General features: G+C 35.3%; 1 protein-coding gene across 19 annotated transcripts in view; it reads right to left on the bottom strand.

Moving 5' to 3' along the window:
• Window positions 1-16859, bottom strand: part of PPP1R9A (protein phosphatase 1 regulatory subunit 9A) — a 312061-nt gene that overhangs the window by 40531 nt on the left and 254671 nt on the right. For all 19 annotated transcript variants that reach the window (XM_049093580.1, XM_049093583.1, XM_049093584.1 and 16 more), the window contains 2 exons: window positions 15399-15495; window positions 15117-15288 (listed from right to left, as the gene is read on the bottom strand). In XM_049093580.1, the coding sequence (XP_048949537.1) occupies window positions 15117-15288; window positions 15399-15495 (269 nt within the window). The remainder of the gene's footprint in view (window positions 1-15116; window positions 15289-15398; window positions 15496-16859) is intronic.

Genomic DNA, 16859 nt, shown 5'->3' with positions numbered 1-16859 from the left:
TGCAAGGACCTAGGTGGTAGCATTCTCTCACTGTCATTCGCTCTCTGCAGATACCTTAATCAATAATGTAACACTGCTTTTATAAACCTAAGAGCCTGGGTCCTTCTTCTACCCTTTCTCTCCAGGCCATCACGTTCTGTTTTCCATAAGAATCAGAGAATCAAATTTCCTTTTCATCTCTATTCCTTCTCTCTTCTTTTTCTCAGACCCTCCGGTCTCTGGAAAAAAAAAAAAAAAAAAGCCTATCTCTGACTCAAATGCAGCTAGCAATTCAAAAGATGAACAGACTCAAGTGGATTAATAAATACAGACAGGCAGACACAGAGAAGATATGAAGTAGTAAAGGATGGAGCAGTTTTGCGTTGGTGGGACTCCATCTCAATATACCTGCATTTTAAGACTAGTTTATTATTGCTTCGAATTGCATCCTTTAAAAACATTTAATGGATTCGATTATGATTTTAGCAGCTGTTATGAAAAATGTTCTGTGAAATTAGAATGTTATATATCATATTACACAGCAACCAGTTCCCTACAGTAATGCTGTGAGTCATTCAGTTTTTTCACTATATTGACGTTATTTTTGACGTAATTGGAATGCTGCCCACAGATCAGATATAGAGAGCAAGGGAAGGAGGGGAATGGAGCAGCATGATGAGGGGGGCCTCCTCTGCATTCTTAGAGCATTATTCTCCTCAAAAACAGTCCTACCTCAACTATCACACTAATGCTGTTATCAACTACAATGCTGAGCATCATGACACACTTGGCGGCCTTATAAAACTTGAACAGTACCTGGGCCCATGAAAGATGGGCCCATGGGTTTTGGGTTGGTATGTACTGCACTCAGAGGTAGGTTTATGTATCTCAGAGAGGTGGTGTAAAACAGTTCCATGACAGTGATCTAGAATCAGTCTTCCTTGAATAGAATCCAGAACAGTGGCTCTGCCACTAAATTGGGCAATTTCCCTACTTCTCTGTCCCTCAAAATCCTCAACTGCAAAATGGATATGATAGTAACATAGCACCAATAATTCACTGCTGTGAGGACTAAATGCATTAATAGATACACAAGTGCTTGGAAGAGTGACTGTTACATAAGCAGTCAATGAATCTACTTATTGACATGGAAAAGTCAGCAAAATATTCTTAGATGACTAACGCGTTGCAAAACCATATGTACACTCCTTCTAAATATTTTTAAAAAGAGCAACATAAAATATATTTTCTAGTGATAAATAGATGCATGTGATTTAACAGAGAAAGAATTGGAGGAATCTACTTCATACTGACAATGGTGCTTTCCTCCAAAGAAGATATTAGATTTGGAGATCTTGGCCAACAGATACTTTAATCTTAATTGTAATGTTAAACATTTTTTGTAATATATGTATTTTTTGTATTTATATATTACTTATATATTTAAAATTAGCAAAAAGAAAACAACCAGCAGATTCAGTACATTTTCTTTTACAGACATCTTAATTCCTTTCTAATCTGAGAGCTCTGGTGTTTTCGGACTCAGGATTCCCAGATGTTGGTATCAGTCCAGTAAACTGTCAAAATCCATGTGACTATCAGCCTGCCCAATGTGAGAAGGCTGCTCTTTCAATTATGTCTATGGAGACTGTTTGCCTGCCTTGGTACTCTACTAACTGCCAGATGAGCTAGCTTGATTAGGGCCCCTATGCCTTAACTTCCAGTCACTACTTTGTTTTAGTATTGCACAGGGAAGATATTGAATCAGTTACGGTAATTTGAGACCAAGTTACACAACTTCGTCTCATCTTATGATAGCACTTTACTTAAGAACCCACCCACAGACAACTCTCACCCTGAACTCTATTAATTTAGTTGCTTTCCTTATAGTCACCTAAAAGCTGATAAACTTTATACCCCAATTAGTATTTATGAAATTTTAGGAAACTGATTTCTTACAGTTTCAGAACAAGTAGAAGATTACTGCTGTTTCCTAATCTTTTAAGTACGTCTGAGTTTACTGTTGTATGAACTATACATTTTATTTGTTAATGTTCCAAAAATAATAAAAAATTCCATTTTTACCACTTTATCAATAAATGCAACCACAAAACTATCTGTGTGGCCTTTGAAACATAATTTGGTGATCTGTTTTAGTGTACTGCTTCTCTAGTGCAGTGTGATACCCAACATAGACTTCTTCAGCTTATGGCTAACCTACCTCACTGTTCTCAAGAGGGCAGAGGGGGTCCAACTCCATTGCCCCTGACTCTTTAGTCACACAATGCCACTAGACTGTCCGTGGAGATAGTGGCTATAAGTCAGAAAAAAACTATGTGAGATATCCTTAATTCCAGCAAATATCATTTGTAACACTCGTCAGAGTTGTCGATTATGAGAATATGAAAGGATACAGAATTTTGCTTAGACAACAGGGAAAGGTATTCAATATCTTAGGATTCCTTCACTGTCCAACATCTTTAGAATGTGATAGAAAAGTCTTAAAATTTGAAGAATTGTAAAAACTAATCAAATGGGCAAACTGGCTGGGAACTGCAGACTTCTGTGAGTAGGACCATGAGGTCCTGTATGTAAGTTGGGTCTAGGAAGGTGGGATATGTAAATGTCCTCTTCTTGATATTATAGCATCTCTGACATGACAACAATAAACAAACTTGGGCAGCCTAGGTGGCTCAGTGGTTTGGTGCCTGTCTTCAGCCCAGGGTGTGATCCTGGAGACCCGGGATTGAGTCCCACGTCAGGCTCCCTACATGGAGCCTGCTTCTCCCTCTGCCTGTGTCTCTGCCCCCCCCCACACCCCCCCCTTTCTCTCTCTCTCTGTGTCTCTCATGAATAAATAAATAAAGTATTAAAAAAAAAACAATAGGGATCCCTGGGTGGCGCAGCAGTTTAGCGCCTGCCTTTGGCCCGGGGCGTGATCCTGGAGACCCGGGATCGAATCCCACGTCGGGCCCCCGGTGCATGGAGCCTGCTTCTCCCTCTGCCTATGTCTCTGCTTCTCTCTCTCTCTCTCTGTGTGACTATCATAAATAAATAAAAATTAAAAAAAAAAACAATAAACAAACTTCTGTGTTGTCATTCAAAGTTGCCTACAAAAAAATATCTCTGGATATTAGTAATCTCAAGCATGCTAAGTAGGCAACCCTCCAAATGATATATCATGATATAATAGTTTCCTCAATTACTAGAAAGAGAATTCAGAGCTTAGGCTTTTGGTAGGAAATAATCTGTTACTTGCAGTAACAGTTGTTGGCTTCCTTAATTGGAAAGTATCTTTCAACCACGGGAAGACTTAATTATGTACACAGAGCATTAGAAGGCTTAAGAAAACTCAAAGGCTACACTACTTGTAAGTGTAGTGTAATAGGTGGATAGAATTTCTTAAGTACTTTCAAAGACTATCAGTCACTAAGAATAGCAGTTAAAAAGGAAATAAAATATTAATGAATTTTTAAATACAATTTAAAATGTTTGTAGGTGTTAGCTAAGTTTATAAATAGGAATAAAATATTATTCAAAGATCCTTTAACAGTGATTTGCAAATCAAATCTAAAAACTTAAAGAACTAAGTTTTTGATAATGTAGCTTGAATAAATCAAACATTAATTGTAAAATCAAAATAAATATCTGAATGACTCTTCTGGGTAGTCATAAGGCCCTATTATCATCATGAAACTCACAGGCAATAGTTTTCCGTGTCTGTATTTCTTAAGTTTCCTAATTCGTGGCATTTTCTATAGGTTCTCAGACATAATTAGTATAAAGTACTGAAGTAGAATATTATTTCACATCCATGAGATTCAGTCATAACTTGGTATTAGTGTCCTCCATTAACAGAAAAAACCCTAAGGATCTCATAACTGCTGAAACAATATAGTTGGAACATTGTTCAGAACCATACACACCACATCATTTTCTGGTCCTAATTCCAGAAATAGCTGTTTATTGCTTGGTTTTAATTTTAAAGAGGCTGTGACACCATGATTAATCCTATTTCCCTCTTGGCCAGTAGACAGCATAAGTGAAATCTGTCGTCCACTCTGAAAAACTCACAGGAGCCTACCAACATGCACTGCATTTACAAACCACTCGCACAGCATCTTCTTTTGCATCCTCCCAGCCTATTCTTCCAGTCAATTTTATCTTAACTATACACTATCTCCCAATCTATATAATTAGAATTTCATGGTGAACCAGAGCATTACCTATAAAATATAAGAAACACTTCTGAATATAGCTATCTTGTAAAGTTTCCTTGAAAAGGAGCTATATCCCACATTCAGGTTAAAATGGTCTTTATTTCCAGGGCGCTTGGGTAGCTCAGTCAGTGGAGCGTCTGACTCTTGGCTTTGGCTCAGGTCATGATCTCAGGGTTTTGGGATCAAGCCTCCACAGCAGGTTCTATGTTTGCTCAGTGTGGAGTCGGCTTGCGATTCTGTCTCTCCCTCTTCTTTTCCCTCCTGCTCTGCCCCACTCTCTTGCTCACACACTCTCTTTCTCTCTCAAATAAATAAAATCTTTAAAAAAAAGTCTTTTCTTCCAGATCATCTTACCTTATAGTTCAATTCCAAGCAAACAAAATTTAAACATCAAAATAAAAGAAAAAGCAGCCTGCTTTCCCTAAAGTGGACAGAAAACTACTAAGCTTAAGCTCATTCTGACAAAAAAGCTTGTTTTCTATCAAAACAACTTTAGATATTTTCTAGTACTAATGCATACCTCTGTAGGACTGAAGGGTCTGGTGACTTCTGTGAACTTACAAAGAGGCAGTAAGAAATAGGACCCAAGGAGAGTTGTCATTTTGCAACTGAATACCTCCTTCTGAATGCCTCGTTGATTTGGCAACAAAACTCTTAATGACTTACACAAAGACAGATGCAAAACTTGCACAAAACTAGACAGGTAATTTAGGTGCTTTGCTTTTTGCGTAAGAGAACAGATTTTGGCTCTAATGATATGCCAGAAAACAATCAATAAGTATTGATTTCTCATTCATTTGGCTTGTTCATTAAAATTTTCCATAGTGATTTACTGGGAATGTTCACCCTTTAATTAGTGCAATTCAATAATATTTCATGGTCAAAATTATTTATTGAGGATTAAAAGTTACCGAAAATAATTTGTTCAGGAAAAATGAAAATGATGAAAGTTTACCAAGAACTTATATTGGTATGCATGATAAAAACAAGCATGAATCCACTCTAGAATTCTCTCCTGCCCCAATTTAGAACTAACAATGTGACAGCATGGAATAATTACCTCATTGCTCTGTATCTAATGCTCTTCTATAAGACACTCTTGATAATGTAGTGCAAGCATTCACTTTCCTTTTAATGACTTTCCATTTAATGAATTCTGGCTTTAATCATGCCTTTAACCTTATTTTAAAATTCTGGGTTCCAATGCTAAAAGTGAATGCTTAATGTACTCTCAGACTCCATCAGGAAATAAATCAGACATGATGGTAGGGGTCTAGCCTGGCTTCATATCCACAGGTATCTGAAAAGAGCCACTAACATTGAGGGCTCTGGGAAAAGCAAAAAGGACAAAGACAACATCTGATTACAGCCTGAGCAGAAAATATGACTTCTTGGAGAAGACCAGTGACCTAGGGAACCCCCCTATTGTTATAAATGTCTCTTGGTGTTGGCTTTTCCCCCCTTATTAAATACTAAGTGTTATAAGCCCCCCAAAGTCTTTTGTGGTTTATCTTTCATTTAAGCTACTTAAACATTTCTATTTTAATATATTTTATATGCAAAAAATTATACCTTCTGTGTAAGTCATATAGAAAAAGAAGGAAAAAGAGACCAATGTTCCTACCATTAGGCCTATAAAGTTAAATTAGTACCTTTGAAGCCCTCTTTATGTCTCATTTCTAGTTGTAGCCCCTATTTTTTCTCCGACTTATTCACAAAAGTATCTCTAAACAATATAGATTAATTTTGTTTGCTTTTTAAGTTTATATACATGGTAATAAACTGTATACAATATTCTGCAAATTGTTTTGTTTGCTAAACATTATGTGGAAAGGTAGGACTAGAATTAATTCACTGTTTTCTGCAATTCCTATAAACAATATTGCTGTGCATTTTTGAACATGTCTTTTGGTACATGTTTCAAGAACTTTTGGAAGCATATATACACATATGGAAGTAAACTTAGTGGGCCATAGAATTTGCATTTCTTCCATTTTACTGGATAATACCAAATCGCTTTAGCAAAATGGCTGTATGAGTTTTCCTTCATGTTGGCTATCACATATTACTGTGGAACTTTATATTTGCAAATTATTTTATTTTTACTCAGAGGCTGAATATTATGTTTACCAAACTCTGGGTTTTACTTTTTTGTGAACTGATTGTTTACATGTTTGTCCATTTTTCTATTAAGTTAGTTGTGTTTTCCTATGATCACAACTGTGAGTTCTTAGTATATTTTGGATATTTCTTAAACAGGCTACAAATATCTTCTCCCAAATTTTGGCATGTTTTTCCATGTTCCTTAGAAAGACAGTATAGTGTGTCTTTCATCAATTACTGTGGTCAAATTTAACAAACTTTTTATGATTTGGAATTTTTGTGTCTTAAATCATATAAACATTCTCCTACATTTTCTTCAAGAAGTTAGGAACATTACCTTTCATATTTGAGGCTTTAACCCATTTAGAATCTATTTTATGAATGATATGAGGTCAAATCCAATTTCATTTTTTTCATATGGTCAATTTTCCCCCCACCATTTGTTAGTCCGTACTTTCCCCACTATCTGCAGTGTTAGTTATGTATTAGTCTCAAACTGGCATGAATGTGTCAGTCTGTTTCTAGATTTCACTCTGTTGCACCGGTCTACTTGTCAATTGCTGAGCTACACTACACTATCTTATCACTATTACTTTATAAATGAATTTTGGCATCTGAGAGAACAAGCTCTCTTACCTTGTCCTTGCTCAAGTGCATCCTGACTATTCTGGACCAAGCTGTTCCTCTACATACATTTTAGAAAGTTCTTGCCAAGTTCTTAAAAAAGAAAAAAAAAAAAAAAAAAAAACCTAAAATGACCTGTTCAAATTCTCATTAGAACTATGGAATACATAGGTTAATTTGGCATTATGGCATTTTTATAATATTGAGGCTTCCTCAGTCTGGCAATTTATATAGGTCTTCTTGAATGTCTTACTGTGGTGTTTGAGTTGCTTCTGCTAAATTCATACTGGCTATTTATATTTTCTGTTGCTTTATAAATCACTATAAATCACTTGTACAAAAATTATATTTTCTGTTTGTTAGAATTAACTGATGTGTAGTGATTCTTGGAGACATCCATCCTGCTAAACTTATTAATTCTAATAATCTGTATTCTTGAGGTTTTTTAATATATTCAATTTTATTATCAGTGAATAATAACAATTTTGCTTTTCTCTTTATTTTTTTATTTTTATTTTATTGTTTTGCTTGTCTGGTACTTGCTAGGACCTCTAGGAAAACATTGAATAGAGTGGTTATAGCACATTAAGTAGTGAAATGTTAACAATTCTTATTTTAAAGGAAATTCTTGATTTTAACATTACACCACTTAACATAATGTTCGATAGACTTCTGTTAGCTTGACATATCAAGTTAAGAATGTTCTAATTTAAACGAAAACAGAAAGTTCTAGTTTAATAAACTTTTGTATTTCTAGTTTAAAAACTTTTTATCATGCATAAGTGTTCAACTTCATTAAATGTTTGTCTTCATCTAAAGAGATGATTATATAGATTTCTCCTCTAGTTCATGTATGAATTATATGAGTTTTTGAATGCTAAACCAACTTTGCGTTCCCTGCATAAACACAAGTTGGTTATGATACATACATTATATACATAAATGTATATAAAATGCATTTCTGGATTCAGTATTTATCTCTGTGAATAAGCAGTTTTTTTGTTTTGTTTTGTTTATTTATTTATTTAATGAAGAGAATCCTGGACAGTTAATGGATGTTCACTCTGCTCACCTTAGAGTAGAAGAGGAATGTTATTCCAGAACACAACTGCATTAGACAGCTTAAATCTCATAAAAATGTGTTAACTCCACCTATACTTCATTAGTTACACAGAAAACCATACTCTAGGCATTTGCCAAGGTGTATAACCTCTAACATATTACCACTCAATATTTATTAAAAGCTCAAATTAAGAACTACAACACCCTGTATAAAAAGAATTAAAAAAAAAAAAAAACCCAAACCCCAGCTTTTTGAGGATTTTTATTAACTCTATTCAGTGACACAGGTCATACTCCAATTACAGAAGAACTTTTAAAAATTCTAGTAAAATTAATGTACAGCGTTATATTAGTTCCAGGTGCTATGAAAGATATTTTTTGGGGGTCACCAGCATGGCTTAGTTGGTTAAGCATCCAATTCTTGATTTTGTCTCAGGCTATCATCTGAAGGTCATGAGACTGAGCCTCACACCAGGCTCCACACTCAGCATGGAGTCTGCTTGATATTCTCTCTCTCCCTCTGCCCTCCCCCTGGCTCATGTGCATGTGTGCACCCTCTCTCAAATAAATAAATCTGTTTTTAAAAATATATTCTTTTTTTTTTTTTAAAGATTTTAATTATTCACAAGAGACAGAGAGAGAGGCAGAGACATAGGCAGAGGGAGAAGCAGATTCCACATTCAGAGTCTGATTCAGGACTCAATCCCAGGACTGGGGAATCATGCCCTAGCCGAAGGCAGATGCTCAACCACCGAGCCACCCAGGTGTCCCGAGATATTCTTTTTATATCCACTTGCAGTAGGGACTCATTTCTCCCCAAAAATAATTGATATGATTTCACATGGAACCAATAAATGGATTGTTTTTAATAAAATAAGGAAGGACTGGCAATATAGCTGGCAAATATCAAATATTCAAATTTAAAATATTGGTTATAAGGTATAGCCACCAATATTTTTTCATATTTATATATTCTGTTATCATCTGTGAAAATTTTTTTAATCATGCCAATAAAGCTGTGGATAGGTAGGAGCAGCTAAATGGGAAGTATATTAATGAATACTAATATTAATATTCAGTCCATTATTTTCTGCAAATATTCTAGATTATATCTGTAGGTATCCAAAAAAAAAGAATAAAATACAGGGAAAAGTAGATTAGAAAGAAAATCCCCACTTGATTAATCTATAAGGAAGCAAGAAAGTAGATAAAAAGAAAAAAAGATTTTTTTTGTTAGATTAGAAACAAATAGAGCTTAGATTTAAACTCAACATATCAGTAAATAAATAACAACTTTCTAAATGCATCTTAAAAATGAAGAATTGAGGGCAGCCCGGGTGGCTTAGTGGTTTAGCGCCGCCTTCAGCCCAGGGCGTGATCCTGGAGACCCAGGATTGAGTCCCGTGTCAGGCTCCCTGCATGGGGCCTGCTTCTCCCTCTGCCTGCATCTCCGCCTCTCTCTGTGTCTCTCATGAATAAATAAAATAAAATTAAAAAAAAAATGAAGAATTGCAAAAAAACTAAAAAGATTGAGATACTGTAATATAAAATAAACACCTGGTTATGCTGGTTACAAAAGAGAAAATTCATAGCAAAACAAAATGATATACCATATGAACACTAACCAAAAGAAAGCTGATATAGCTCTTAAAATATCAGACAAAGTAGATATTAAAGTGAATTATTAACAATAGAAGCATTCCCTGATGATTCAAAGGTTAATTTACCAAGAAGATAGGACAATCCTGACCTATATGTACCTATTAACATCACCTCAAGCAAAAACTGACAAAATTAAAAGAAGATACAGATAACTCCTTAATTATAGAGACTTTTTTTTTAAACACCTCTCTCTCACTAACACATTCTAGAAGTTTTGAACAAACATGGTTAACAAATTTAACCTGATATACATGAAGGAGCACATGAGCACCAAATAAGATCACCAGATAGCTGAGTACATCATGACTCATCCATCCTCTCCCCAATAATTTAAATTGGTTTTATTGAATACTACATTATATATTTGTGTGATGCCATTAGTCTACACTGAGAGCCATTGTGTGAAAATGTCCTAATAACAAAAACATCAGCGGATTTACTGAAAGGATGTTATCAATATTAATATCACTGTTTTCTCTAAATCATACATTAATTGTGCCAATAGTCTACTTCTCTTAAGCAGATAGTTTGTTTTTTCCTTATGAATACTGTGAATAATGTAACGAACAAAGGTTTCCCTTTCCTTCAGCAACTAGGAAGCTTAGAGCCAAAATAAAGGCCTTGCCTCAGAAATACCATAATCATAATATATATACTTGCAGCATTATTTTTGGTTCCACTCTGTCCTCATCTTCATTGATCTTTCTTATCTTGCTGCTATCAGTTTGCCCAATCCTGTGATATAAAGGCATCTCTCCAAGTTGCTTCTAGATAATATATGAGTGAATAAAGTATAAGGATAAAAACATATAGGTGAAAAAGGTATATACCCTTAATGGCAGTTGGTTATTTACCTTTGGTCTTCCTGATAAAGACTTTATTGAAATCAGAGTGAATTTCAAAGCAGTGATTTAATTCAGAGAAATCAGATTCCATGCAAACCAATAAGCTAACAACAGGGTCACAAGCAAATACATGTGGATAGCAACTGATCAGAGAATTGGCTGGTGTGAATATCTAAGCAGGCTCAGAGTTCCGCTGATACGCCCACAAATCTTAGGTTTCCAGACTAAACATCCTGGGTTCAAGATGCAGATGCAGACTGCCATCTTAGGGATCTACTTTCCGGAAATCTAGAGCTTTATTGCAGCAGCCAAACCATTTTGTGGAAAAAGTGTAAGGGAAAGGAGAGGAAACAAGAAAGTATTATTTTCATATCCTTATGCTCCTTTCTCTAAGATAGCCTTAAATTACCTGGAAAGTAGCTTAGAAATATTCTCTCTCTTTTTTTTTTAAAGACACCCAGGTTCGAGTAATTAATTCCAGATACAATCTATTCTGAAAATCTAGACTTTCCTACAATCTGCCATCTTGCACCTTCACTCTTTTTCTTCTGGCTCAGTTCTCATTAGAGCCAAGGAGTAGTAAGTAACTAAAGGAATTAAGAATAAAAAAGGCTTTATATAATCCTTCATGTTCACACTTTAGGGAAGATAACATTCAGTGTTTTCTAACTAGTGGCCTATTAGCTGATGGGTAGGAGAAATAAGCATTTAGTAGTAATACTCAAACTTCATGGGGATACTTGAACTACTTTACAAACCTACAAGTGACCCAGCTCCTGTTATGCCTCAAAAATATTAATAGGTCATAGTGCTTACAGAAATAGTTATGAATTCTTCTCAGACATTCAAAGCCTACTTTTACTCCAAGAATACCCTGTAGCATACCTTTAACATAAGGTCTTATTCTTTAACATAAGGTCTATGAATCAGAAAAAAAATAATTCTAATTTTATTCATTTTTTCCTCTTCTTCAAACTCCCTCTCATCTCTTAAAATGTTTATATCATCTATGTATTTGCCTTATACTAAACCGTTCATCTTCCTCCCCTTTTATCCTACAAATTGCATGCCTTCTTATATAGATGGCAGGGACAAACACTGTTCTTCCTACCTAGGAGCCATCCTTCCTCTTACAAGTCAGTGTGCCACCAGGCTTTCCGTGTTCAAAATACTTTTCTAAAGGTATCATACATACTTCTAACCTCTTAAGGCAGGATGATAATCTGCTTTCATATGTAACTTCTACCAATTAGTCCTAGTTTTTCTTTCATTATCTCTATGGAACATGCAGAACCTTTCACAAGAGACTTTAAACTATTTGAAGCCAAAAACAGTATCATCTTAAGGATCCCAGAATATTTGAAGTGCAGGAAGCTCATGTTGTTAAAGTGAGTTTTCCAGGGAATCTATCAAACTAAGACTATAATACTTTTCTTTCAAGATCTCTCCAACATACCTGTTCTCTGCTCTTATTCTAATCATGACTTAACTACCTGGGCAGTAGCAGACATTGCTAGTCATGTAGGGTTCATGGACCTCAGGCACTAAGAAATGACAAACACAAAACACGGCAGGAGGGCAAAATAATTACTTTTCACATTCTAGAACACAGGTAAAACTATGTGTTTTATTTAACAAGTAAGTGCTAATTAATAACTCTTAATAATTAAGTAATAATCCCTAAAAAGGGTTTGTCATGGCTCCTGGTGAAAAAAATTGTTATATTTGATTTATGTATTATGGTAAGAAAATGTATTAGAGCATATTAAGTAATGAATTTGTATAATATATCAACATTTTAATGAGATAGTTGAGTAGGCTTGGTTTATAGAGAAAACCACACAAATAGTGTTCAAATAGAATTGTTGTGATAGGAAATTTCTGCTTAGTTTGAAAAATGATTTTATCACTCTGAAAACTTACAATAATTCAATACTGAGAGTCACGTAATTAATCCCTCCTCAGTTGGGAAGCTGATTCTGCAAAGAAACGACCCCTTGTGTGCTCTTCCTTTCCTCCTCCTCCCTTTCTGCCTCCTTCATTTTGTCTCCTTCCATTGTCTTTCTTTCACTATTTCACTCTAACATAGTTTTTCACGGACTTTAATTGATCATCCTTTTGCTTCACTGAGTTGCCTCAAGGCCTAAAGTTATGCTAAAGCACTCATCCTATCAATAAAACACTCCAGTGCTCAGAAAGCAAGTCAGAATTGGACAGTCCCCAGGAAGTGGGGAGAAAGAGCACTGCATCTAGGGGGCAGAAACTAGCAAAACTGACGGGTAGTTGCCTTACCCATCCTGTTGCAAAAAAGGTGTGGGTGGGGGGCCGGGGGGGGGGGAGATCTTTAAGTGCTGACTGGCCTGTGTCTGGTCCGCAGTTTTACTTCCTTTTCTAAACCTCTAGGACTTCAGCGTTCCCTAGCAACGGAAGCAAAGGATCAATTTAGAAAAGTGCTTTCCAGAGCATTCCTATCTAGCTACTGACCAAGCCATTTTAGTTTATGTGATCAAGCAATTGAAATTCAAGGAGATTTATCACTGACTGTCCTCGGCAGCAAAACTGGAAGAGCACCGCTTGATATGTATGCTACTAATGTCTAAGATGACGGATTCCACCTCTACTGCACAAACATGGATTGGTTTCAGTAAGAATTAGTAGTCTCTGCATCTCACTGTGAACCCACAGTGTTGCTAGGGAAACTGATAATTATGTGGCAAAATGGAGGGTGTAGAATAGGAAAAGGGTTCAGAAGAAATATAAGGTTTTGATCCAAATCAGCATGTTAATAGTAGAGTTTGTTGATCTTCTGTACTCACATAATTTAATAAATACCATTAATTAGATGTTTGACAAGATACTGATTTCTAAATTGAAATAAATGAACAGAAATGAAATGAACATTGGAAAGCTATTGGTTACTGATCATACTTTGTGCCTATCATGGCAGAAACACATATTTATTATAAACTACAATTAATTTAATGGAATTAAAATATTCGAAAAGGTGAAAAAAAAAAACATTGTTTTTTTCTGACATTTTTCTTTAGAAATCAATGTTACAGAGTTCCAGATATAAAAGTTACAATCTTATAAAAGCTTTTATTCACCTCAGAGACAAATGCATATAACCTCAAAATACCTGTTAGTATGGAGAAAACTGAAGTGTTACTATTTTTATATTATACATAGTAAAGCCAATCCAGAGATGCCGAATGACCTTCCTGAAGACACACAGCTCTTCAGTTAGTGGTAATGCTGGTGCTAAATATTCCTATTTAAGCTGCCCAAGAGGCATTATTTACACATTATATTTTATTACGGGAAAGCCCGTAATAATGTAAAATAAAAATGTAGTAAATGGTCTCAAATCTCTAGATCTCACTTTAATTTTAAATGAAGATTTCCAATACTTTTAATTTTTAATAGCTAAGAGTGTAGTTCTAAAAGTTAATGATATGATATAAACACTTGTGTATCAGAAAAGTCTCGGAGACATTTTAGTATGTGAGAAAGATCATCAAAGAATTAAATAGCTCATTAGTGAACAGTTTTAACTGCATGTCAAATCGCTCTGCCTGTGAGCTGTCTGTCCTATCATGACAGTGCTGATTCACAACATTCTTTTACTTTCGCTTTTTTCCAAGGATTATTAGGTAAAAACTTTAAAAGATGAAACCAAAGGTTTCATATCTCCCTGTATACTTATTTTTATAAATTATTATACATTTTCTAATTTAATAATATATTATAGATATGAAAACATTTCTTCACATTCACATACACACAACCTATTTATGGATGTCTGTGCAAGAAAATAAATGACCATTTTATGGTTGGTGCATAAATAAGACAAACATAACAGCAAATGTTTCCAGTGTTTTGATTTTACTTGCTTTTCCTTTTTTAAAGATTTTATTTACTTATTTGAGAGAGAGAGAGAGCACAGGCAGAGGGAGGGACAGGCAGAGGGTGAGTGAGAAGCAGATCAAGGAGCCCGATGTGGGGCTTGATCCCAGGACTCCGGATCATGACCTGAGCCAAAGGCAGACACTTAACCATCTGAGCCAGCCAGGTGTCTTGATTTTATTTGCTCTTTGACAGGAAAGAATGAGAAGTATACAGAGGACACCAAGATAAAAGCATAAAACTAACAGAACTTCTTAATGAATTCCAAGTGCTAGAGGTAGGTAGTTAGCTTCTAATGTTAAGAAAAAGATCTTCATTCTAATGACTTAAAAATTCTAAGTCTTACTTTTTAATACATAAACACTAGCTCACCTTAGATGGGATGAATTATCATTTTAAGGTAGTTTTTTTTAAGGTAGTTTATTTTTTTTTTAATTTTTAAAGGTAGTTTATTAAGTCTATCAATTTTATGGTGGCTTAAAATTAAGTAGTTTAAGTTGCAATTCTGTTATTTCCATACATCAAAGCATTGATTTTTTGATTAAAAAAAAAAAAAAAGAACCAAGTGACAGGTTCTTATTTTGATAAGCCTTTTTGTCTTTCTCATGGCAGGAAGGTTTTTTTCAACTTTTAAGTCTCTGGGAAAGAAAAAGAAAATTTTAAGGCTGAGTTTTATAGTCATTAAAAAACATTTTTGCGGTTAGCTTAAACAAACCTTGACTAAGGCCATCTTGACAAGATGTCTGCTTGACATCCAAGTTCTCCATGGTGTCTCCTTTAGAGACTTCACCAAGGGACGTTCTTCTCTCAAAGATGTTGTTGTTATTGTTAACTTGAGTCCCATTTTGCTTCAATAGTCTGAATACTTCAGCTTCCAAATCTCTAATCTAAGGAGGAAAAAAAATCCATCCATAAAACTCTAAGGCAGCACTGGTCTTAGTACTCAGTACTCAGCAAAACCATCCTATCACTTAGTGGTTTTGAGCACGTAACTCACCCGTACTTGCAGACCCTGGACTTCCACAAGATGAGCTTTTTCCAAATCTTCTATTTTCTTTCTTTCTGCTTCCTGTCTTTTGATGAAATCAAGTTCTCTTAAGAAGAAAATAAAAGATCTGATGGCATCAAAGACTCCATAAATGAGGAAATATGTGAAAGTTCTTAACTGAACAATAAACTGCACAGTGGGACAAATAACTGGGCAGCTATTTAAATAAACGAGACTCAATCATGGTTAGAAAAAAAGGGATCTAGTAATGAAAGCAAATAAAACATTGAAACGGATCATAAAGAAGAATGCTTTGACTCTGCTTACTGTGATTGTCATTTGTAACTCCTGATTCTAGGGTACCCATACAGATTTAGAGAGAAGCTACTGAACTAATGGCCCACTTGGGTAATTTAGTGGAGATGATTACATGTCAGGTAGTTATAATTCCACGTTTACAAAGTCATACTTCATAAACTGCTGGGACTGGATGGTAAGAGTTTACAGAAGATAATTATAACTTGCTTTCTACGAATGATGTGGCAAAGGGCTGGCAGGTAAGAAACACTGAGAGGGAGCCTTCACTTACACACCTGAGGATAATATGGGGAGAAGGAGAAAATATCTCCATTTTGAGAGCCTGGAATACAACCTGCAAATTTGGCAACATTTACTATAAAGTTATCACATGAAATACAATGAAGTATGACATTTTTGGCAGGAAGAGTTAAAACAGTGATGTACTGAATCCATGACCACAAAGAGTTATTTCCCCTTTTTTTTTTACAATAAATAATCTAAAGCAGTCTTCTTTAAATATTAAACATTCTTTCTGTGATAGGAAATAACAGAGATATTGTGACTCTTACACATATGCTTAGTCTCTACAGCTTGGCATGGAAGACCAGAAGAGGTCCTGGCATGACTTTTTATTGTTCTGGCTGGTCAGAACTAACTGATGAAAAAATCCAGTAACTATCTCCCTGAAATTACACTAAAATCCAACAGAGGGAAGCAAAGCAGCATTCGTTTGGAAAGAGCTGATGAGATTCAAAAGCAGAGTGTGGCACTGGACTCTCACTGCAGGCAACTGAGGCTCTTGTGATTCTCTCAACAGCTGAGCAAGGGAAAATGGCAGGGCAGGAGGTCTTGCTAATCAATATTTACACTATCTGAAGTGGGAAAATTTTGCAGTTCTTGATTCTAAGTACAGAGACAGAAGCAGTCTCATCAAGGGCCCAGTTGTTACTTTGTATGTTCAGTCATTCTGCTGACTTCAACTGGGCTTCATGCTTCCTAGTCACAGAGTTGTTTCCAAAAGGACAGAGATTCAAGCGTTTTCATAGTTACCAGGACTTGCTAACTATCAAAAAGAAATCAGGGGGTCACTGACAGCCAAAAAAAATCATAAAATAAACAGAATATAATCTCACATGAAAAAATAACAGAAGGGATCTCTAAAACTTAAAG

Source organism: Canis lupus, chromosome 14 (assembly GCF_003254725.2).
Source record: "Canis lupus dingo isolate Sandy chromosome 14, ASM325472v2, whole genome shotgun sequence".
NCBI classification, from domain to species: domain Eukaryota; kingdom Metazoa; phylum Chordata; class Mammalia; order Carnivora; family Canidae; genus Canis; species Canis lupus.
Note: the sequence above shows the minus strand (reverse complement) of the source record. Positions and strands in the feature narration are given on the sequence as shown.